The sequence below is a fragment of the Ammospiza nelsoni genome, chromosome Z (genome assembly GCF_027579445.1).
Source record: "Ammospiza nelsoni isolate bAmmNel1 chromosome Z, bAmmNel1.pri, whole genome shotgun sequence".
Lineage (NCBI taxonomy): Eukaryota > Metazoa > Chordata > Aves > Passeriformes > Passerellidae > Ammospiza > Ammospiza nelsoni.
The window spans coordinates 80,480,615-80,504,618 of record NC_080669.1 but is presented as its reverse complement, the minus strand read 5'-3'; the positions used below and the strand labels follow the sequence as shown (position 1 = coordinate 80,504,618).

General features: G+C 58.0%; 9 protein-coding genes across 10 annotated transcripts in view; 8 read left to right on the top strand and 1 right to left on the bottom strand.

Moving 5' to 3' along the window:
• UBAP2 (ubiquitin associated protein 2) overlaps positions 1 to 24,004 on the bottom strand; it is a 140,852-nt gene that overhangs the window by 23,862 nt on the left and 92,986 nt on the right. The window lies entirely within an intron of this gene.
• Positions 1,919 to 2,573, top strand: LOC132086825 (interferon-like). The gene has a single exon (XM_059492755.1). It carries the CDS (start codon positions 1,926 to 1,928, stop codon positions 2,496 to 2,498), a length of 573 nt encoding a protein of 190 aa, XP_059348738.1. The 5' UTR covers positions 1,919 to 1,925; the 3' UTR covers positions 2,499 to 2,573.
• On the top strand, positions 4,915 to 5,569 carry LOC132086832 (interferon-like). Its single transcript, XM_059492760.1, has one exon. It carries the CDS (start codon positions 4,922 to 4,924, stop codon positions 5,492 to 5,494), a length of 573 nt encoding a protein of 190 aa, XP_059348743.1. The 5' UTR covers positions 4,915 to 4,921; the 3' UTR covers positions 5,495 to 5,569.
• LOC132086782 (interferon-like) lies at positions 7,918 to 8,543 on the top strand. The gene has a single exon (XM_059492688.1). It carries the CDS (start codon positions 7,918 to 7,920, stop codon positions 8,488 to 8,490), a length of 573 nt encoding a protein of 190 aa, XP_059348671.1. The 3' UTR covers positions 8,491 to 8,543.
• On the top strand, positions 10,905 to 11,559 carry LOC132086816 (interferon-like). Its single transcript, XM_059492736.1, has one exon. It carries the CDS (start codon positions 10,912 to 10,914, stop codon positions 11,482 to 11,484), a length of 573 nt encoding a protein of 190 aa, XP_059348719.1. The 5' UTR covers positions 10,905 to 10,911; the 3' UTR covers positions 11,485 to 11,559.
• LOC132086798 (interferon-like) lies at positions 13,903 to 14,557 on the top strand. Its single transcript, XM_059492707.1, has one exon. The coding sequence runs from the start codon at positions 13,910 to 13,912 to the stop codon at positions 14,480 to 14,482; it is 573 nt and encodes a 190-aa protein (XP_059348690.1). The 5' UTR covers positions 13,903 to 13,909; the 3' UTR covers positions 14,483 to 14,557.
• Positions 16,906 to 17,553, top strand: LOC132086786 (interferon-like). The gene has a single exon (XM_059492693.1). It carries the CDS (start codon positions 16,906 to 16,908, stop codon positions 17,476 to 17,478), a length of 573 nt encoding a protein of 190 aa, XP_059348676.1. The 3' UTR covers positions 17,479 to 17,553.
• LOC132086791 (interferon-like) lies at positions 19,902 to 20,549 on the top strand. The gene has a single exon (XM_059492698.1). The coding sequence runs from the start codon at positions 19,902 to 19,904 to the stop codon at positions 20,472 to 20,474; it is 573 nt and encodes a 190-aa protein (XP_059348681.1). The 3' UTR covers positions 20,475 to 20,549.
• LOC132086787 (interferon-like) lies at positions 22,900 to 23,547 on the top strand. Its single transcript, XM_059492694.1, has one exon. The coding sequence runs from the start codon at positions 22,900 to 22,902 to the stop codon at positions 23,470 to 23,472; it is 573 nt and encodes a 190-aa protein (XP_059348677.1). The 3' UTR covers positions 23,473 to 23,547.

The window sequence follows — 24,004 nt, the reverse complement described above, 5'->3', positions numbered from 1 at the left end:
ACCAAACGGAAAAACACCCGCAGGCTGCTGAAGAGCACCGCTGCACCTCATCTGCTTCATCCACACCGTGCTCCATCCATCCAATCCGTGCCTCTCTGACGCACAGACAAGGATGTCATGTGGGACACTGTCAAACACTTGGCACAAAGCCAGGAACACGAGGTCACTTGGCTTGCCCCTCTCCACCACTACTGTGGAGCCCTAACCATAGAACAGCACCAAAACCGCCAGGAATGGGGACTCTGCACTTTGGAATGCCATGCTCCCTGCTCCCAATCACCTCTTGCTTCTCCACTGGCCTTAGCATAGTCTCCCGCAGAAGCAGCCTCATCTTCTTGCCTGACACACACCTCAGCCTGACTGCTCCGTAGCTCCCACACTCTTCTGCTTTTCCCTGTCTAAGAAAGGGAGTTACATTTCTCATCTACCACTTCTTGGCCACTTCCACTGACAGACACCAGGTTTCAAAAACCATCCACATTGGCCTACCAACTCCATCTCAAAGTTCCCTCAGGACTCATGCATTCACCTCTTCATCTGCCACCCACTTGGACACATTCAGGTTGCTAAGAGGGTCTCAAAGTTGGCCTTTTCCTTCAGTGGCCTGGGGATCTCCATTCTTCAGGCAGGCCTCTCAGCATTTGCCTTGTGCGACTTCAGCAGCGTGCCTGGAGATGGCTGACACACAAGGCTACAAACACTCACTCCTCTCCACAGCCTCTTTGCCCCAAAAGCACAGAACATTCAAATCCCAAGATCCGCTCCTAGCAACCATCCAACCCTAATCCACGAGGCCAGGGTGAGCATCCCATTGCAGATCTCTGCACACCCCAAATGCCTCTTCACTGCTCCCCAGCTTTTGGGCGCTTTTGGAAAGGCATCTGAAGCTACTGGCAAACCTTCACTACTCCACCCACAGAAGCCCAGCCCCCGCAGCCTTGCTCAAACCTGAGGTCCTCTGGACCCCTGTGCCTCTCCAGAGCCATGCCCTCCAAGGATGCCACACCTCTCACGGACTAACCAGCCCTCAACTAGACACACTCTTGCAGGCAAGGGCTCTGGCAATGCCAAAACACACCACCATTGCTTTCGTGGGGGACAGTCCTCTTTGGCCCTGTGGCCGCCACACCCACTCAGGCATGGATCTCCAAAGCGGACCCTTGCTCCAGGGCCACAGCCATGGCAGCAAGAACAACAGTAAGAGCAAAGCCCTTCCCTGGCACCAACCGCTCCACTGAGCCTTCCTTGCCTGCCTTGGTGCCGGCTCCTCTCAAACACAGCAGCAGGAGCACCTGCCTCCGTGCAAGGACACACTCAGGCCTCCAAGGCCCACGTGCACACACAGCCCCTTCAACACTGCCACCGCCTCGGGCCATTGACCGCAGCAGGGGAAACGCCAGCGCCCGCCCACTGACATCACCGCACACCCCTTGCAACCACAAAAGGAAAACAGTGGCTAAGATGAAAATAAAGGCAAGCCACCAAGTGAAAGGAAAAGTGACCACAGCCACAAGCAGGGCTTTGCAGGTGGAAAGCATGCTTGGGCACAAAGACAGACTCAGCAGCACAGCACGCACCGCACAGCTGGCCCGGCAGGTGAAAGGGAACAGCCAAGAGCCCTCTCCACCACACCTGACGCCGACGCCTCTGAGCCACAGCTTTCACAAGCCCGGCACACCGCTGCCACCACAATCCCCAACCACGGACACCCCAACCAAACACTTCCCCAAAACCAATACAGCCACCAGGACAGACTGGAAACTACAGGCAGAAACTCCGGACAATCAGAAAGCGATGAAGGGAAAGCTGCCTGGCGTACAAAGCCCCGCACCCGGGGGCACCCCAAGCACAGCCACCAGCAGCACCAGCCGGCCTCACCAGGCTCCTCCTGCCCGGCAGCACCCAACAGCACCCACAGACTCACCATGCCTGCGCCCACAGCCACAGCGCCACGCCTGCCGCACGCCGCCCCGGCGCTCCTGCTCCTCCTCACCGCTCTGGCCAGCAGCCTGGCCTGCCAACACCTCTGGACACACGAGGACACCTTCCCCGGCGACGCTCTCCGCCTCCTCCAGGACATGGCTGTCGGCCACACGCAGCCCTGCCACCTGACACAGCCGCCCTTCTTCCCCGCCAGCCTGCTCCACGACAACCTGCAGCCGCACCAAGCCGCCGCCACCGCCCTGCGCATCCTGCAGCACCTCTTCCACACCCTCAGCTCCAACAGCACCCGCCAGCACTGGCCCAGCCACGCTCGCAACCACCTCCTCAACGACCTGCAGCACCACATCCACCACCTGGAGCAATGCCTCCCCGACAACGCCGCGCCCTTCAAAGGACCACGCAACCCGCTGCTCGCCATCAACAAGTACTTCAGGGACATCCACCTCTTCCTGCACGCCCACAACCACAGCGCCTGCGCCTGGGACCACGTCCGCCTCGAAGCTCGCGCCTCTCTACAGCACCTCCACAACCTCACACGCACCATGCGCCGCTAGCGCCAACACCCACACACCCAGACACACCTACGCCCCAAAGCCACCTCCAACCCCACGCCTCCTCTCACCCGGGACCACACACAGCCCTGCAGCAACCGCACGGCACCCGCAGCCTTCAACCGCTGCATCTCCAGCCATTCAGCTGCTCCTACTCATATGGACAAAAGACCTTCTCCATTCATTTCTTGACTTCTATGTTTATTTATTTGTTTATTTATATAATTTATCTAATCACTTATGTATTTATTTTTATACCTCTTCACTTATTTATGCCACGGCAAATAAAGACTTATGACAAAACACTTGCCACTGCCTCTCCTCTCTCCAGCACCCCAACCACTCTTTGCCGCAGGGGAAAGCCATCTCCAATCAACACAGACTCCAAGCCCTGCTCGAAATAGCCCCCGACCACTCGTCTCAATGGCCCCTGCCCAAGCAGCATCCTGCAGCAGCCTCTGAGCAAAAACACTGCCAGTCTTTGCCCAACACCACGGAAGCACCAAACGGAAAAACACCCGCAGGCTGCTGAAGAGCACCGCTGCACCTCATCTGCTTCATCCACACCGTGCTCCATCCATCCAATCCGTGCCTCTCTGACGCACAGACAAGGATGTCATGTGGGACACTGTCAAACACTTGGCACAAAGCCAGGAACACGAGGTCCCTTGGCTTGCCCCTCTCCACCACTACTGTGGAGCCCTAACCATAGAACAGCACCAAAACCGCCAGGAATGGGGACTCTGCACTTTGGAATGCCATGCTCCCTGCTCACAATCACCTCTTGCTTCTCCACTGGCCTTAGCATAGTCTCCCGCAGAAGCAGCCTCATCTTCTTGCCTGACACACACCTCAGCCTGACTGCTCCGTAGCTCCCACACTCTTCTGCTTTTCCCTGTCTAAGAAAGGGAGTTACATTTCTCATCTACCACTTCTTGGCCACTTCCACTGACAGACACCAGGTTTCAAAAACCATCCACATTGGCCTACCAACTCCATCTCAAAGTTCCCTCAGGACTCATGCATTCACCTCTTCATCTGCCACCCACTTGGACACATTCAGGTTGCTAAGAGGGTCTCAAAGTTGGCCTTTTCCTTCAGTGGCCTGGGGATCTCCATTCTTCAGGCAGGCCTCTCAGCATTTGCCTTGTGCGACTTCAGCAGCTTGCCTGGAGATGGCTGACACACAAGGCTACAAACACTCACTCCTCTCCACAGCCTCTTTGCCCCAAAAGCACAGAACATTCAAATCCCAAGATCCGCTCCTAGCAACCATCCAACCCTAATCCACGAGGCCAGGGTGAGCATCCCATTGCAGATCTCTGCACACCCCAAATGCCTCTTCACTGCTCCCCAGCTTTTGGGCGCTTTTGGAAAGGCATCTGAAGCTACTGGCAAACCTTCACTACTCCAGCCACAGAAGCCCAGCCCCCGCAGCCTTGCTCAAACCTGAGGTCCTCTGGACCCCTGTGCCTCTCCAGAGCCATGCCCTCCAAGGATGCCACACCTCTCACGGACTAACCAGCCCTCAACTAGACACACTCTTGCAGGCAAGGGCTCTGGCAATGCCAAAACACACCACCATTGCTTTCGTGGGGGACAGTCCTCTTTGGCCCTGTGGCCGCCACACCCACTCAGGCATGGATCTCCAAAGCGGACCCTTGCTCCAGGGCCACAGCCATGGCAGCAAGAACAACAGTAAGAGCAAAGCCCTTCCCTGGCACCAACCGCTCCACTGAGCCTTCCTTGCCTGCCTTGGTGCCGGCTCCTCTCAAACACAGCAGCAGGAGCACCTGCCTCCGTGCAAGGACACACTCAGGCCTCCAAGGCCCACGTGCACACACAGCCCCTTCAACACTGCCACCGCCTCGGGCCATTGACCGCAGCAGGGGAAACGCCAGCGCCCGCCCACTGACATCACCGCACACCCCTTGCAACCACAAAAGGAAAACAGTGGCTAAGATGAAAATAAAGGCAAGCCACCAAGTGAAAGGAAAAGTGACCACAGCCACAAGCAGGGCTTTGCAGGTGGAAAGCATGCTTGGGCACAAAGACAGACTCAGCAGCACAGCACGCACCGCACAGCTGGCCCGGCAGGTGAAAGGGAACAGCCAAGAGCCCTCTCCACCACACCTGACGCCGACGCCTCTGAGCCACAGCTTTCACAAGCCCGGCACACCGCTGCCACCACAATCCCCAACCACGGACACCCCAACCAAACACTTCCCCAAAACCAATACAGCCACCAGGACAGACTGGAAACTACAGGCAGAAACTCCGGACAATCAGAAAGCGATGAAGGGAAAGCTGCCTGGCGTACAAAGCCCCGCACCCGGGGGCACCCCAAGCACAGCCACCAGCAGCACCAGCCGGCCTCACCAGGCTCCTCCTGCCCGGCAGCACCCAACAGCACCCACAGACTCACCATGCCTGCGCCCACAGCCACAGCGCCACGCCTGCCGCACGCCGCCCCGGCGCTCCTGCTCCTCCTCACCGCTCTGGCCAGCAGCCTGGCCTGCCAACACCTCTGGACACACGAGGACACCTTCCCCGGCGACGCTCTCCGCCTCCTCCAGGACATGGCTGTCGGCCACACGCAGCCCTGCCACCTGACACAGCCGCCCTTCTTCCCCGCCAGCCTGCTCCACGACAACCTGCAGCCGCACCAAGCCGCCGCCACCGCCCTGCGCATCCTGCAGCACCTCTTCCACACCCTCAGCTCCAACAGCACCCGCCAGCACTGGCCCAGCCACGCTCGCAACCACCTCCTCAACGACCTGCAGCACCACATCCACCACCTGGAGCAATGCCTCCCCGACAACGCCGCGCCCTTCAAAGGACCACGCAACCCGCTGCTCGCCATCAACAAGTACTTCAGGGACATCCACCTCTTCCTGCACGCCCACAACCACAGCGCCTGCGCCTGGGACCACGTCCGCCTCGAAGCTCGCGCCTCTCTACAGCACCTCCACAACCTCACACGCACCATGCGCCGCTAGCGCCAACACCCACACACCCAGACACACCTACGCCCCAAAGCCACCTCCAACCCCACGCCTCCTCTCACCCGGGACCACACACAGCCCTGCAGCAACCGCACGGCACCCGCAGCCTTCAACCGCTGCATCTCCAGCCATTCAGCTGCTCCTACTCATATGGACAAAAGACCTTCTCCATTCATTTCTTGACTTCTATGTTTATTTATTTGTTTATTTATATAATTTATCTAATCACTTATGTATTTATTTTTATACCTCTTCACTTATTTATGCCACGGCAAATAAAGACTTATGACAAAACACTTGCCACTGCCTCTCCTCTCTCCAGCACCCCAACCACTCTTTGCCGCAGGGGAAAGCCATCTCCAATCAACACAGACTCCAAGCCCTGCTCGAAATAGCCCCCGACCACTCGTCTCAATGGCCCCTGCCCAAGCAGCATCCTGCAGCAGCCTCTGAGCAAAAACACTGCCAGTCTTTGCCCAACACCACGGAAGCACCAAACGGAAAAACACCCGCAGGCTGCTGAAGAGCACCGCTGCACCTCATCTGCTTCATCCACACCGTGCTCCATCCATCCAATCCGTGCCTCTCTGACGCACAGACAAGGATGTCATGTGGGACACTGTCAAACACTTGGCACAAAGCCAGGAACACGAGGTCACTTGGCTTGCCCCTCTCCACCACTACTGTGGAGCCCTAACCATAGAACAGCACCAAAACCGCCAGGAATGGGGACTCTGCACTTTGGAATGCCATGCTCCCTGCTCACAATCACCTCTTGCTTCTCCACTGGCCTTAGCATAGTCTCCCGCAGAAGCAGCCTCATCTTCTTGCCTGACACACACCTCAGCCTGACTGCTCCGTAGCTCCCACACTCTTCTGCTTTTCCCTGTCTAAGAAAGGGAGTTACATTTCTCATCTACCACTTCTTGGCCACTTCCACTGACAGACACCAGGTTTCAAAAACCATCCACATTGGCCTACCAACTCCATCTCAAAGTTCCCTCAGGACTCATGCATTCACCTCTTCATCTGCCACCCACTTGGACACATTCAGGTTGCTAAGAGGGTCTCAAAGTTGGCCTTTTCCTTCAGTGGCCTGGGGATCTCCATTCTTCAGGCAGGCCTCTCAGCATTTGCCTTGTGCGACTTCAGCAGCGTGCCTGGAGATGGCTGACACACAAGGCTACAAACACTCACTCCTCTCCACAGCCTCTTTGCCCCAAAAGCACAGAACATTCAAATCCCAAGATCCGCTCCTAGCAACCATCCAACCCTAATCCACGAGGCCAGGGTGAGCATCCCATTGCAGATCTCTGCACACCCCAAATGCCTCTTCACTGCTCCCCAGCTTTTGGGCGCTTTTGGAAAGGCATCTGAAGCTACTGGCAAACCTTCACTACTCCACCCACAGAAGCCCAGCCCCCGCAGCCTTGCTCACACCTGAGGTCCTCTGGACCCCTGTGCCTCTCCAGAGCCATGCCCTCCAAGGATGCCACACCTCTCACGGACTAACCAGCCCTCAACTAGACACACTCTTGCAGGCAAGGGCTCTGGCAATGCCAAAACACACCACCATTGCTTTCGTGGGGGACAGTCCTCTTTGGCCCTGTGGCCGCCACACCCACTCAGGCATGGATCTCCAAAGCGGACCCTTGCTCCAGGGCCACAGCCATGGCAGCAAGAACAACAGTAAGAGCAAAGCCCTTCCCTGGCACCAACCGCTCCACTGAGCCTTCCTTGCCTGCCTTGGTGCCGGCTCCTCTCAAACACAGCAGCAGGAGCACCTGCCTCCGTGCAAGGACACACTCAGGCCTCCAAGGCCCACGTGCACACACAGCCCCTTCAACACTGCCACCGCCTCGGGCCATTGACCGCAGCAGGGGAAACGCCAGCGCCCGCCCACTGACATCACCGCACACCCCTTGCAACCACAAAAGGAAAACAGTGGCTAAGATGAAAATAAAGGCAAGCCACCAAGTGAAAGGAAAAGTGACCACAGCCACAAGCAGGGCTTTGCAGGTGGAAAGCATGCTTGGGCACAAAGACAGACTCAGCAGCACAGCACGCACCGCACAGCTGGCCCGGCAGGTGAAAGGGAACAGCCAAGAGCCCTCTCCACCACACCTGACGCCGACGCCTCTGAGCCACAGCTTTCACAAGCCCGGCACACCGCTGCCACCACAATCCCCAACCACGGACACCCCAACCAAACACTTCCCCAAAACCAATACAGCCACCAGGACAGACTGGAAACTACAGGCAGAAACTCCGGACAATCAGAAAGCGATGAAGGGAAAGCTGCCTGGCGTACAAAGCCCCGCACCCGGGGGCACCCCAAGCACAGCCACCAGCAGCACCAGCCGGCCTCACCAGGCTCCTCCTGCCCGGCAGCACCCAACAGCACCCACAGACTCACCATGCCTGCGCCCACAGCCACAGCGCCATGCCTGCCGCACGCCGCCCCGGCGCTCCTGCTCCTCCTCACCGCTCTGGCCAGCAGCCTGGCCTGCCAACACCTCTGGACACACGAGGACACCTTCCCCGGCGACGCTCTCTGCCTCCTCCAGGACATGGCTGTCGGCCACACGCAGCCCTGCCACCTGACACAGCCGCCCTTCTTCCCCGCCAGCCTGCTCCACGACAACCTGCAGCCGCACCAAGCCGCCGCCACCGCCCTGCGCATCCTGCAGCACCTCTTCCACACCCTCAGCTCCAACAGCACCCGCCAGCACTGGCCCAGCCACGCTCGCAACCACCTCCTCAACGACCTGCAGCACCACATCCACCACCTGGAGCAATGCCTCCCCGACAACGCCGCGCCCTTCAAAGGACCACGCAACCCGCTGCTCGCCATCAACAAGTACTTCAGGGACATCCACCTCTTCCTGCACGCCCACAACCACAGCGCCTGCGCCTGGGACCACGTCCGCCTCGAAGCTCGCGCCTCTCTACAGCACCTCCACAACCTCACACGCACCATGCGCCGCTAGCGCCAACACCCACACACCCAGACACACCTACGCCCCAAAGCCACCTCCAACCCCACGCCTCCTCTCACCCGGGACCACACACAGCCCTGCAGCAACCGCACGGCACCCGCAGCCTTCAACCGCTGCATCTCCAGCCATTCAGCTGCTCCTACTCATATGGACAAAAGACCTTCTCCATTCATTTCTTGACTTCTATGTTTATTTTTTGTTTATTTATATAATTTATCTAATCACTTATGTATTTATTTTTATACCTCTTCACTTATTTATGCCACGGCAAATAAAGACTTATGACAAAACACTTGCCACTGCCTCTCCTCTCTCCAGCACCCCAACCACTCTCTGCCACAGGGGAAAGCCATCTCCACCCAACACAGACTCCAAGCCCTGCTCGAAATAGCCCCCGACCACACGTCTCAATGGCCCCTGCCCAAGCAGCATCCTGCAGCAGCCTCTGAGCAAAAACACTGCCAGTCTTTGCCCAACACCACGGAAGCACCAAATGGAAAAACACCCACAGGCTGCTGAAGAGCACCGCTGCACCTCATCTGCTTCATCCACACCGTGCTCCGTCCATCCAATCCGTGCCTCTCTGACGCACAGACAAGGATGTCATGTGGGACACTGTCAAACACTTGGCACAAAGCCAGGAACACGAGGTCCCTTGGCTTGCCCCTCTCCACCACTACTGTGGAGCCCTAACCATAGAACAGCACCAAAACCGCCAGGAATGGGGACTCTGCACTTTGGAATGCCATGCTCCCTGCTCACAATCACCTCTTGCTTCTCCACTGGCCTTAGCATAGTCTCCCGCAGAAGCAGCCTCATCTTCTTGCCTGACACACACCTCAGCCTGACTGCTCCGTAGCTCCCACACTCTTCTGCTTTTCCCTGTCTAAGAAAGGGAGTTACATTTCTCATCTACCACTTCTTGGCCACTTCCACTGACAGACACCAGGTTTCAAAAACCATCCACATTGGCCTACCAACTCCATCTCAAAGTTCCCTCAGGACTCATGCATTCACCTCTTCATCTGCCATCCACTTGGACACATTCAGGTTGCTAAGAGGGTCTCAAAGTTGGCCTTTTCCTTCAGTGGCCTGGGGATCTCCATTCTTCAGGCAGGCCTCTCAGCATTTGCCTTGTGCGACTTCAGCAGCGTGCCTGGAGATGGCTGACACACAAGGCTACAAACACTCACTCCTCTCCACAGCCTCTTTGCCCCAAAAGCACAGAACATTCAAATCCCAAGATCCGCTCCTAGCAACCATCCAACCATAATCCACGAGGCCAGGGTGATCATCCCATTGCAGATCTCTGCACACCCCAAATGCCTCTTCACTGCTCCCCAGCTTTTGGGCGCTTTTGGAAAGGCATCTGAAGCTACTGGCAAACCTTCACTACTCCACCCACAGAAGCCCAGCCCCCGCAGCCTTGCTCACACCTGAGGTCCTCTGGACCCCTGTGCCTCTCCAGAGCCATGCCCTCCAAGGATGCCACACCTCTCACGGACTAACCAGCCCTCAACTAGACACACTCTTGCAGGCAAGGGCTCTGGCAATGCCAAAACACACCACCATTGCTTTCGTGGGGGACAGTCCTCTTTGGCCCTGTGGCCGCCACACCCACTCAGGCATGGATCTCCAAAGCGGACCCTTGCTCCAGGGCCACAGCCATGGCAGCAAGAACAACAGTAAGAGCAAAGCCCTTCCCTGGCACCAACCGCTCCACTGAGCCTTCCTTGCCTGCCTTGGTGCCGGCTCCTCTCAAACACAGCAGCAGGAGCACCTGCCTCCGTGCAAGGACACACTCAGGCCTCCAAGGCCCACGTGCACACACAGCCCCTTCAACACTGCCACCGCCTCGGGCCATTGACCGCAGCAGGGGAAACGCCAGCGCCCGCCCACTGACATCACCGCACACCCCTTGCAACCACAAAAGGAAAACAGTGGCTAAGATGAAAATAAAGGCAAGCCACCAAGTGAAAGGAAAAGTGACCACAGCCACAAGCAGGGCTTTGCAGGTGGAAAGCATGCTTGGGCACAAAGACAGACTCAGCAGCACAGCACGCACCGCACAGCTGGCCCGGCAGGTGAAAGGGAACAGCCAAGAGCCCTCTCCACCACACCTGACGCCGACGCCTCTGAGCCACAGCTTTCACAAGCCCGGCACACCGCTGCCACCACAATCCCCAACCACGGACACCCCAACCAAACACTTCCCCAAAACCAATACAGCCACCAGGACAGACTGGAAACTACAGGCAGAAACTAGGACAATCAGAAAGCGATGAAGGGAAAGCTGCCTGGCGTACAAAGCCCCGCACCCGGGGGCACCCCAAGCACAGCCACCAGCAGCACCAGCCGGCCTCACCAGGCTCCTCCTGCCCGGCAGCACCCAACAGCACCCACAGACTCACCATGCCTGCGCCCACAGCCACAGCGCCACGCCTGCCGCACGCCGCCCCGGCGCTCCTGCTCCTCCTCACCGCTCTGGCCAGCAGCCTGGCCTGCCAACACCTCTGGACACACGAGGACACCTTCCCCGGCGACGCTCTCCGCCTCCTCCAGGACATGGCTGTCGGCCACACGCAGCCCTGCCACCTGACACAGCCGCCCTTCTTCCCCGCCAGCCTGCTCCACGACAACCTGCAGCCGCACCAAGCCGCCGCCACCGCCCTGCGCATCCTGCAGCACCTCTTCCACACCCTCAGCTCCAACAGCACCCGCCAGCACTGGCCCAGCCACGCTCGCAACCACCTCCTCAACGACCTGCAGCACCACATCCACCACCTGGAGCAATGCCTCCCCGACAACGCCGCGCCCTTCAAAGGACCACGCAACCCGCTGCTCGCCATCAACAAGTACTTCAGGGACATCCACCTCTTCCTGCACGCCCACAACCACAGCGCCTGCGCCTGGGACCACGTCCGCCTCGAAGCTCGCGCCTCTCTACAGCACCTCCACAACCTCACACGCACCATGCGCCGCTAGCGCCAACACCCACACACCCAGACACACCTACGCCCCAAAGCCACCTCCAACCCCACGCCTCCTCTCACCCGGGACCACACACAGCCCTGCAGCAACCGCACGGCACCCGCAGCCTTCAACCGCTGCATCTCCAGCCATTCAGCTGCTCCTACTCATATGGACAAAAGACCTTCTCCATTCATTTCTTGACTTCTATGTTTATTTATTTGTTTATTTATATAATTTATCTAATCACTTATGTATTTATTTTTATACCTCTTCACTTATTTATGCCACGGCAAATAAAGACTTATGACAAAACACTTGCCACTGCCTCTCCTCTCTCCAGCACCCCAACCACTCTCTGCCACAGGGGAAAGCCATCTCCACCCAACACAGACTCCAAGCCCTGCTCGAAATAGCCCCCGACCACACGTCTCAATGGCCCCTGCCCAAGCAGCATCCTGCAGCAGCCTCTGAGCAAAAACACTGCCAGTCTTTGCCCAACACCACGGAAGCACCAAATGGAAAAACACCCACAGGCTGCTGAAGAGCACCGCTGCACCTCATCTGCTTCATCCACACCGTGCTCCGTCCATCCAATCCGTGCCTCTCTGACGCACAGACAAGGATGTCATGTGGGACACTGTCAAACACTTGGCACAAAGCCAGGAACACGAGGTCCCTTGGCTTGCCCCTCTCCACCACTACTGTGGAGCCCTAACCATAGAACAGCACCAAAACCGCCAGGAATGGGGACTCTGCACTTTGGAATGCCATGCTCCCTGCTCACAATCACCTCTTGCTTCTCCACTGGCCTTAGCATAGTCTCCCGCAGAAGCAGCCTCATCTTCTTGCCTGACACACACCTCAGCCTGACTGCTCCGTAGCTCCCACACTCTTCTGCTTTTCCCTGTCTAAGAAAGGGAGTTACATTTCTCATCTACCACTTCTTGGCCACTTCCACTGACAGACACCAGGTTTCAAAAACCATCCACATTGGCCTACCAACTCCATCTCAAAGTTCCCTCAGGACTCATGCATTCACCTCTTCATCTGCCACCCACTTGGACACATTCAGGTTGCTAAGAGGGTCTCAAAGTTGGCCTTTTCCTTCAGTGGCCTGGGGATCTCCATTCTTCAGGCAGGCCTCTCAGCATTTGCCTTGTGCGACTTCAGCAGCGTGCCTGGAGATGGCTGACACACAAGGCTACAAACACTCACTCCTCTCCACAGCCTCTTTGCCCCAAAAGCAAACAGAACATTCGAATCCCAAGATCCGCTCCTAGCAACCATCCAACCATAATCCACGAGGCCAGGGTGAGCATCCCATTGCAGATCTCTGCACACCCCAAATGCCTCTTCACTGCTCCCCAGCTTTTGGGCGCTTTTGGAAAGGCATCTGAAGCTACTGGCAAACCTTCACTACTCCAGCCACAGAAGCCCAGCCCCCGCAGCCTTGCTCACACCTGAGGTCCTCTGGACCCCTGTGCCTCTCCAGAGCCATGCCCTCCAAGGATGCCACACCTCTCACGGACTAACCAGCCCTCAACTAGACACACTCTTGCAGGCAAGGGCTCTGGCAATGCCAAAACACACCACCATTGCTTTCGTGGGGGACAGTCCTCTTTGGCCCTGTGGCTGCCACACCCACTCAGGCATGGATCTCCAAAGCGGACCCTTGCTCCAGGGCCACAGCCATGGCAGCAAGAACAACAGTAAGAGCAAAGCCCTTCCCTGGCACCAACCGCTCCACTGAGCCTTCCTTGCCTGCCTTGGTGCCGGCTCCTCCCAAACACAGCAGCAGGAGCACCTGCCTCCGTGCAAGGACACACTCAGGCCTCCAAGGCCCACGTGCACACACAGCCCCTTCAACACTGCCACCGCCTCGGGCCATTGACCGCAGCAGGGGAAACGCCAGCGCCCGCCCACTGACATCACCGCACACCCCTTGCAACCACAAAAGGAAAACAGTGGCTAAGATGAAAATAAAGGCAAGCCACCAAGTGAAAGGAAAAGTGACCACAGCCACAAGCAGGGCTTTGCAGGTGGAAAGCATGCTTGGGCACAAAGACAGACTCAGCAGCACAGCACGCACCGCACAGCTGGCCCGGCAGGTGAAAGGGAACAGCCAAGAGCCCTCTCCACCACACCTGACGCCGACGCCTCTGAGCCACAGCTTTCACAAGCCCGGCACACCGCTGCCACCACAATCCCCAACCACGGACACCCCAACCAAACACTTCCCCAAAACCAATACAGCCACCAGGACAGACTGGAAACTACAGGCAGAAACTCCGGACAATCAGAAAGCGATGAAGGGAAAGCTGCCTGGCGTACAAAGCCCCGCACCCGGGGGCACCCCAAGCACAGCCACCAGCAGCACCAGCCGGCCTCACCAGGCTCCTCCTGCCCGGCAGCACCCAACAGCACCCACAGACTCACCATGCCTGCGCCCACAGCCACAGCGCCACGCCTGCCGCACGCCGCCCCGGCGCTCCTGCTCCTCCTCACCGCTCTGGCCAGCAGCCTGGCCTGCCAACACCTCTGGACACACGAGGACACCTTCCCCGGCGACGCTCTCCGCCTCCTCCAGGACATGGCTGTCGGCCACACGCAGCCCTGCCACCTGACACAGCCGCCCTTCTTCCCCGCCAGCCTGCTCCACGACAACCTGCAGCCGCACCAAGCCGCCGCCACCGCCCTGCGCATCCTGCAGCACCTCTTCCACACCCTCAGCTCCAACAGCACCCGCCAGCACTGGCCCAGCCACGCTCGCAACCACCTCCTCAACGACCTGCAGCACCACATCCACCACCTGGAGCAATGCCTCCCCGACAACGCCGCGCCCTTCAAAGGACCACGCAACCCGCTGCTCGCCATCAACAAGTACTTCAGGGACATCCACCTCTTCCTGCACGCCCACAACCACAGCGCCTGCGCCTGGGACCACGTCCGCCTCGAAGCTCGCGCCTCTCTACAGCACCTCCACAACCTCACACGCACCATGCGCCGCTAGCGCCAACACCCACACACCCAGACACACCTACGCCCCAAAGCCACCTCCAACCCCACGCCTCCTCTCACCCGGGACCACACACAGCCCTGCAGCAACCGCACGGCACCCGCAGCCTTCAACCGCTGCATCTCCAGCCATTCAGCTGCTCCTACTCATATGGACAAAAGACCTTCTCCATTCATTTCTTGACTTCTATGTTTATTTATTTGTTTATTTATATAATTTATCTAATCACTTATGTATTTATTTTTATACCTCTTCACTTATTTATGCCACGGCAAATAAAGACTTATGACAAAACACTTGCCACTGCCTCTCCTCTCTCCAGCACCCCAACCACTCTCTGCCACAGGGGAAAGCCATCTCCACCCAACACAGACTCCAAGCCCTGCTCGAAATAGCCCCCGACCACTCGTCTCAATGGCCCCTGCCCAAGCAGCATCCTGCAGCAGCCTCTGAGCAAAAACACTGCCAGTCTTTGCCCAACACCACGGAAGCACCAAACGGAAAAACACCCACAGGCTGCTGAAGAGCACCGCTGCACCTCATCTGCTTCATCCACACCGTGCTCCGTCCATCCAATCCGTGCCTCTCTGACGCACAGACAAGGATGTCATGTGGGACACTGTCAAACACTTGGCACAAAGCCAGGAACACGAGGTCACTTGGCTTGCCCCTCTCCACCACTACTGTGGAGCCCTAACCATAGAACAGCACCAAAACCGCCAGGAATGGGGACTCTGCACTTTGGAATGCCATGCTCCCTGCTCCCAATCACCTCTTGCTTCTCCACTGGCCTTAGCACAGTCTCCCGCAGAAGCAGCCTCATCTTCTTGCCTGACACACACCTCAGCCTGACTGCTCCGTAGCTCCCACACTCTTCTGCTTTTCCCTGTCTAAGAAAGGGAGTTACATTTCTCATCTACCACTTCTTGGCCACTTCCACTGACAGACACCAGGTTTCAAAAACCATCCACATTGGCCTACCAACTCCATCTCAAAGTTCCCTCAGGACTCATGCATTCACCTCTTCATCTGCCACCCACTTGGACACATTCAGGTTGCTAAGAGGGTCTCAAAGTTGGCCTTTTCCTTCAGTGGCCTGGGGATCTCCATTCTTCAGGCAGGCCTCTCAGCATTTGCCTTGTGCGACTTCAGCAGCGTGCCTGGAGATGGCTGACACACAAGGCTACAAACACTCACTCCTCTCCACAGCCTCTTTGCCCCAAAAGCACAGAACATTCAAATCCCAAGATCCGCTCCTAGCAACCATCCAACCCTAATCCACGAGGCCAGGGTGAGCATCCCATTGCAGATCTCTGCACACCCCAAATGCCTCTTCACTGCTCCCCAGCTTTTGGGCGCTTTTGGAAAGGCATCTGAAGCTACTGGCAAACCTTCACTACTCCAGCCACAGAAGCCCAGCCCCCGCAGCCTTGCTCACACCTGAGGTCCTCTGGACCCCTGTGCCTCTCCAGAGCCATGCCCTCCAAGGATGCCACACCTCTCACGGACTAACCAGCCCTCAACTAGACACACTCTTGCAGGCAAGGGCTCTGGCAATGCCAAAACACACCACCATTGCTTTCGTGGGGGACAGTCCTCTTTGGCCCTGTGGCTGCCACACCCACTCAGGCATGGATCTCCAAAGCGGACCCTTGCTCCAGGGCCACAGCCATGGCAGCAAGAACAACAGTAAGAGCAAAGCCCTTCCCTGGCACCAACCGCTCCACTGAGCCTTCCTTGCCTGCCTTGGTGCCGGCTCCTCCCAAACACAGCAGCAGGAGCACCTGCCTCCGTGCAAGGACACACTCAGGCCTCCAAGGCCCACGTGCACACACAGCCCCTTCAACACTGCCACCGCCTCGGGCCATTGACCGCAGCAGGGGAAACGCCAGCGCCCGCCCACTGACATCACCGCACACCCCTTGCAACCACAAAAGGAAAACAGTGGCTAAGATGAAAATAAAGGCAAGCCACCAAGTGAAAGGAAAAGTGACCACAGCCACAAGCAGGGCTTTGCAGGTGGAAAGCATGCTTGGGCACAAAGACAGACTCAGCAGCACAGCACGCACCGCACAGCTGGCCCGGCAGGTGAAAGGGAACAGCCAAGAGCCCTCTCCACCACACCTGACGCCGACGCCTCTGAGCCACAGCTTTCACAAGCCCGGCACACCGCTGCCACCACAATCCCCAACCACGGACACCCCAACCAAACACTTCCCCAAAACCAATACAGCCACCAGGACAGACTGGAAACTACAGGCAGAAACTACGGACAATCAGAAAGCGATGAAGGGAAAGCTGCCTGGCGTACAAAGCCCCGCACCCGGGGGCACCCCAAGCACAGCCACCAGCAGCACCAGCCGGCCTCACCAGGCTCCTCCTGCCCGGCAGCACCCAACAGCACCCACAGACTCACCATGCCTGCGCCCACAGCCACAGCGCCACGCCTGCCGCACGCCGCCCCGGCGCTCCTGCTCCTCCTCACCGCTCTGGCCAGCAGCCTGGCCTGCCAACACCTCTGGACACACGAGGACACCTTCCCCGGCGACGCTCTCCGCCTCCTCCAGGACATGGCTGTCGGCCACACGCAGCCCTGCCACCTGACACAGCCGCCCTTCTTCCCCGCCAGCCTGCTCCACGACAACCTGCAGCCGCACCAAGCCGCCGCCACCGCCCTGCGCATCCTGCAGCACCTCTTCCACACCCTCAGCTCCAACAGCACCCGCCAGCACTGGCCCAGCCACGCTCGCAACCACCTCCTCAACGACCTGCAGCACCACATCCACCACCTGGAGCAATGCCTCCCCGACAACGCCGCGCCCTTCAAAGGACCACGCAACCCGCTGCTCGCCATCAACAAGTACTTCAGGGACATCCACCTCTTCCTGCACGCCCACAACCACAGCGCCTGCGCCTGGGACCACGTCCGCCTCGAAGCTCGCGCCTCTCTACAGCACCTCCACAACCTCACACGCACCATGCGCCGCTAGCGCCAACACCCACACACCCAGACACACCTACGCCCCAAAGCCACCTCCAACCCCACGCCTCCTCTCACCCGGGACCACACACAGCCCTGCAGCAACCGCACGGCACCCGCAGCCTTCAACCGCTGCATCTCCAGCCATTCAGCTGCTCCTACTCATATGGACAAAAGACCTTCTCCATTCATTTCTTGACTTCTATGTTTATTTATTTGTTTATTTATATAATTTATCTAATCACTTATGTATTTATTTTTATACCTCTTCACTTATTTATGCCACGGCAAATAAAGACTTATGACAAAACACTTGCCACTGCCTCTCCTCTCTCCAGCACCCCAACCACTCTCTGCCACAGGGGAAAGCCATCTCCACCCAACACAGACTCCAAGCCCTGCTCGAAATAGCCCCCGACCACTCGTCTCAATGGCCCCTGCCCAAGCAGCATCCTGCAGCAGCCTCTGAGCAAAAACACTGCCAGTCTTTGCCCAACACCACGGAAGCACCAAACGGAAAAACACCCACAGGCTGCTGAAGAGCACCGCTGCACCTCATCTGCTTCATCCACACCGTGCTCCGTCCATCCAATCCGTGCCTCTCTGACGCACAGACAAGGATGTCATGTGGGACACTGTCAAACACTTGGCACAAAGCCAGGAACACGAGGTCACTTGGCTTGCCCCTCTCCACCACTACTGTGGAGCCCTAACCATAGAACAGCACCAAAACCGCCAGGAATGGGGACTCTGCACTTTGGAATGCCATGCTCCCTGCTCCCAATCACCTCTTGCTTCTCCACTGGCCTTAGCACAGTCTCCCGCAGAAGCAGCCTCATCTTCTTGCCTGACACACACCTCAGCCTGACTGCTCCGTAGCTCCCACACTCTTCTGCTTTTCCCTGTCTAAGAAAGGGAGTTACATTTCTCATCTACCACTTCTTGGCCACTTCCACTGACAGACACCAGGTTTCAAAAACCATCCACATTGGCCTACCAACTCCATCTCAAAGTTCCCTCAGGACTCATGCATTCACCTCTTCATCTGCCACCCACTTGGACACATTCAGGTTGCTAAGAGGGTCTCAAAGTTGGCCTTTTCCTTCAGTGGCCTGGGGATCTCCATTCTTCAGGCAGGCCTCTCAGCATTTGCCTTGTGCGACTTCAGCAGCGTGCCTGGAGATGGCTGACACACAAGGCTACAAACACTCACTCCTCTCCACAGCCTCTTTGCCCCAAAAGCACAGAACATTCAAATCCCAAGATCCGCTCCTAGCAACCATCCAACCCTAATCCACGAGGCCAGGGTGAGCATCCCATTGCAGATCTCTGCACACCCCAAATGCCTCTTCACTGCTCCCCAGCTTTTGGGCGCTTTTGGAAAGGCATCTGAAGCTACTGGCAAACCTTCACTACTCCAGCCACAGAAGCCCAGCCCCCGCAGCCTTGCTCACACCTGAGGTCCTCTGGACCCCTGTGCCTCTCCAGAGCCATGCCCTCCAAGGATGTCACACCTCTCACGGACTAACCAGCCCTCAACTAGACACACTCTTGCAGGCAAGGGCTCTGGCAATGCCAAAACACACCACCATTGCTTTCGTGGGGGACAGTCCTCTTTGGCCCTGTGGCCGCCACACCCACTCAGGCATGGATCTCCAAAGCGGACCCTTGCTCCAGGGCCACAGCCATGGCAGCAAGAACAACAGTAAGAGCAAAGCCCTTCCCTGGCACCAACCGCTCCACTGAGCCTTCCTTGCCTGCCTTGGTGCCGGCTCCTCCCAAACACAGCAGCAGGAGCACCTGCCTCCGTGCAAGGACACACTCAGGCCTCCAAGGCCCACGTGCACACACAGCCCCTTCAACACTGCCACCGCCTCGGGCCATTGACCGCAGCAGGGGAAACGCCAGCGCCCGCCCACTGACATCACCGCACACCCCTTGCAACCACAAAAGGAAAACAGTGGCTAAGATGAAAATAAAGGCAAGCCACCAAGTGAAAGGAAAAGTGACCACAGCCACAAGCAGGGCTTTGCAGGTGGAAAGCATGCTTGGGCACAAAGACAGACTCAGCAGCACAGCACGCACCGCACAGCTGGCCCGGCAGGTGAAAGGGAACAGCCAAGAGCCCTCTCCACCACACCTGACGCCGACGCCTCTGAGCCACAGCTTTCACAAGCCCGGCACACCGCTGCCACCACAATCCCCAACCACGGACACCCCAACCAAACACTTCCCCAAAACCAATACAGCCACCAGGACAGACTGGAAACTACAGGCAGAAACTACGGACAATCAGAAAGCGATGAAGGGAAAGCTGCCTGGCGTACAAAGCCCCGCACCCGGGGGCACCCCAAGCACAGCCACCAGCAGCACCAGCCGGCCTCACCAGGCTCCTCCTGCCCGGCAGCACCCAACAGCACCCACAGACTCACCATGCCTGCGCCCACAGCCACAGCGCCACGCCTGCCGCACGCCGCCCCGGCGCTCCTGCTCCTCCTCACCGCTCTGGCCAGCAGCCTGGCCTGCCAACACCTCTGGACACACGAGGACACCTTCCCCGGCGACGCTCTCCGCCTCCTCCAGGACATGGCTGTCGGCCACACGCAGCCCTGCCACCTGACACAGCCGCCCTTCTTCCCCGCCAGCCTGCTCCACGACAACCTGCAGCCGCACCAAGCCGCCGCCACCGCCCTGCGCATCCTGCAGCACCTCTTCCACACCCTCAGCTCCAACAGCACCCGCCAGCACTGGCCCAGCCACGCTCGCAACCACCTCCTCAACGACCTGCAGCACCACATCCACCACCTGGAGCAATGCCTCCCCGACAACGCCGCGCCCTTCAAAGGACCACGCAACCCGCTGCTCGCCATCAACAAGTACTTCAGGGACATCCACCTCTTCCTGCACGCCCACAACCACAGCGCCTGCGCCTGGGACCACGTCCGCCTCGAAGCTCGCGCCTCTCTACAGCACCTCCACAACCTCACACGCACCATGCGCCGCTAGCGCCAACACCCACACACCCAGACACACCTACGCCCCAAAGCCACCTCCAACCCCACGCCTCCTCTCACCCGGGACCACACACAGCCCTGCAGCAACCGCACGGCACCCGCAGCCTTCAACCGCTGCATCTCCAGCCATTCAGCTGCTCCTACTCATATGGACAAAAGACCTTCTCCATTCATTTCTTGACTTCTATGTTTATTTATTTGTTTATTTATATAATTTATCTAATCACTTATGTATTTATTTTTATACCTCTTCACTTATTTATGCCACGGCAAATAAAGACTTATGACAAAACACTTGCCACTGCCTCTCCTCTCTCCAGCACCCCAACCACTCTCTGCCACAGGGGAAAGCCATCTCCACCCAACACAGACTCCAAGCCCTGCTCGAAATAGCCCCCGACCACTCGTCTCAATGGCCCCTGCCCAAGCAGCATCCTGCAGCAGCCTCTGAGCAAAAACACTGCCAGTCTTTGCCCAACACCACGGAAGCACCAAACGGAAAAACACCCGCAGGCTGCTGAAGAGCACCGCTGCACCTCATCTGCTTCATCCACACCGTGCTCCGTCCATCCAATCCGTGCCTCTCTGACGCACAGACAAGGATGTCATGTGGGACACTGTCAAACACTTGTGGCACAAAGCCAGGAACACGAGGTCACTTGGCTTGCCCCTCTCCACCACTACTGTGGAGCCCTAACCATAGAACAGCACCAAAACCGCCAGGAATGGGGACTCTGCACTTTGGAATGCCATGCTCCCTGCTCACAATCACCTCTTGCTTCTCCACTGGCCTTAGCATAGTCTCCCGCAGAAGCAGCCTCATCTTCTTGCCTGACACACACCTCAGCCTGACTGCTCCGTAGCTCCCACACTCTTCTGCTTTTCCCTGTCTAAGAAAGGGAGTTACATTTCTCATCTACCACTTCTTGGCCACTTCCACTGACAGACACCAGGTTTCAAAAACCATCCACATTGGCCTACCAACTCCATCTCAAAGTTCCCTCAGGACTCATGCATTCACCTCTTCATCTGCCATCCACTTGGACACATTCAGGTTGCTAAGAGGGTCTCAAAGTTGGCCTTTTCCTTCAGTGGCCTGGGGATCTCCATTCTTCAGGCAGGCCTCTCAGCATTTGCCTTGTGCGACTTCAGCAGCGTGCCTGGAGATGGCTGACACACAAGGCTACAAACACTCACTCCTCTCCACAGCCTCTTTGCCCCAAAAGCACAGAACATTCAAATCCCAAGATCCGCTCCTAGCAACCATCCAACCATAATCCACGAGGCCAGGGTGACCATCCCATTGCAGATCTCTGCACACCCCAAATGCCTCTTCACTGCTCCCCAGCTTTTGGGCGCTTTTGGAAAGGCATCTGAAGCTACTGGCAAACCTTCACTACTCCAGCCACAGAAGCCCAGCCCCCGCAGCCTTGCTCACACCTGAGGTCCTCTGGACCCCTGTGCCTCTCCAGAGCCATGCCCTCCAAGGATGCCACACCTCTCACGGACTAACCAGCCCTCAACTAGACACACTCTTGCAGGCAAGGGCTCTGGCAATGCCAAAACACACCACCATTGCTTTCGTGGGGGACAGTCCTCTTTGGCCCTGTGGCCGCCACACCCACTCAGGCATGGATCTCCAAAGCGGACCCTTGCTCCAGGGCCACAGCCATGGCAGCAAGAACAACAGTAAGAGCAAAGCCCTTCCCTGGCACCAACCGCTCCACTGAGCCTTCCTTGCCTGCCTTGGTGCCGGCTCCTCCCAAACACAGCAGCAGGAGCACCTGCCTCCGTGCAAGGACACACTCAGGCCTCCAAGGCCCACGTGCACACACAGCCCCTTCAACACTGCCACCGCCTCGGGCCATTGACCGCAGCAGGGGAAACGCCAGCGCCCGCCCACTGACATCACCGCACACCCCTTGCAACCACAAAAGGAAAACAGTGGCTAAGATGAAAATAAAGGCAAGCCACCAAGTGAAAGGAAAAGTGACCACAGCCACAAGCAGGGCTTTGCAGGTGGAAAGCATGCTTGGGCACAAAGACAGACTCAGCAGCACAGCACGCACCGCACAGCTGGCCCGGCAGGTGAAAGGGAACAGCCAAGAGCCCTCTCCACCACACCTGACGCCGACGCCTCTGAGCCACAGCTTTCACAAGCCCGGCACACCGCTGCCACCACAATCCCCAACCACGGACACCCCAACCAAACACTTCCCCAAAACCAATACAGCCACCAGGACAGACTGGAAACTACAGGCAGAAACTACGGACAATCAGAAAGCGATGAAGGGAAAGCTGCCTGGCGTACAAAGCCCCGCACCCGGGGGCACCCCAAGCACAGCCACCAGCAGCACCAGCCGGCCTCACCAGGCTCCTCCTGCCCGGCAGCACCCAACAGCACCCACAGACTCACCATGCCTGCGCCCACAGCCACAGCGCCACGCCTGCCGCACGCCGCCCCGGCGCTCCTGCTCCTCCTCACCGCTCTGGCCAGCAGCCTGGCCTGCCAACACCTCTGGACACACGAGGACACCTTCCCCGGCGACGCTCTCCGCCTCCTCCAGGACATGGCTGTCGGCCACACGCAGCCCTGCCACCTGACACAGCCGCCCTTCTTCCCCGCCAGCCTGCTCCACGACAACCTGCAGCCGCACCAAGCCGCCGCCACCGCCCTGCGCATCCTGCAGCACCTCTTCCACACCCTCAGCTCCAACAGCACCCGCCAGCACTGGCCCAGCCACGCTCGCAACCACCTCCTCAACGACCTGCAGCACCACATCCACCACCTGGAGCAATGCCTCCCCGACAACGCCGCGCCCTTCAAAGGACCACGCAACCCGCTGCTCGCCATCAACAAGTACTTCAGGGACATCCACCTCTTCCTGCACGCCCACAACCACAGCGCCTGCGCCTGGGACCACGTCCGCCTCGAAGCTCGCGCCTCTCTACAGCACCTCCACAACCTCACACGCACCATGCGCCGCTAGCGCCAACACCCACACACCCAGACACACCTACGCCCCAAAGCCACCTCCAACCCCACGCCTCCTCTCACCCGGGACCACACACAGCCCTGCAGCAACCGCACGGCACCCGCAGCCTTCAACCGCTGCATCTCCAGCCATTCAGCTGCTCCTACTCATATGGACAAAAGACCTTCTCCATTCATTTCTTGACTTCTATGTTTATTTATTTGTTTATTTATATAATTTATCTAATCACTTATGTATTTATTTTTATACCTCTTCACTTATTTATGCCACGGCAAATAAAGACTTATGACAAAACACTTGCCACTGCCTCTCCTCTCTCCAGCACCCCAACCACTCTCTGCCACAGGGGAAAGCCATCTCCACCCAACACAGACTCCAAGCCCTGCTCGAAATAGCCCCCGACCACTCGTCTCAATGGCCCCTGCCCAAGCAGCATCCTGCAGCAGCCTCTGAGCAAAAACACTGCCAGTCTTTGCCCAACACCACGGAAGCACCAAACGGAAAAACACCCACAGGCTGCTGAAGA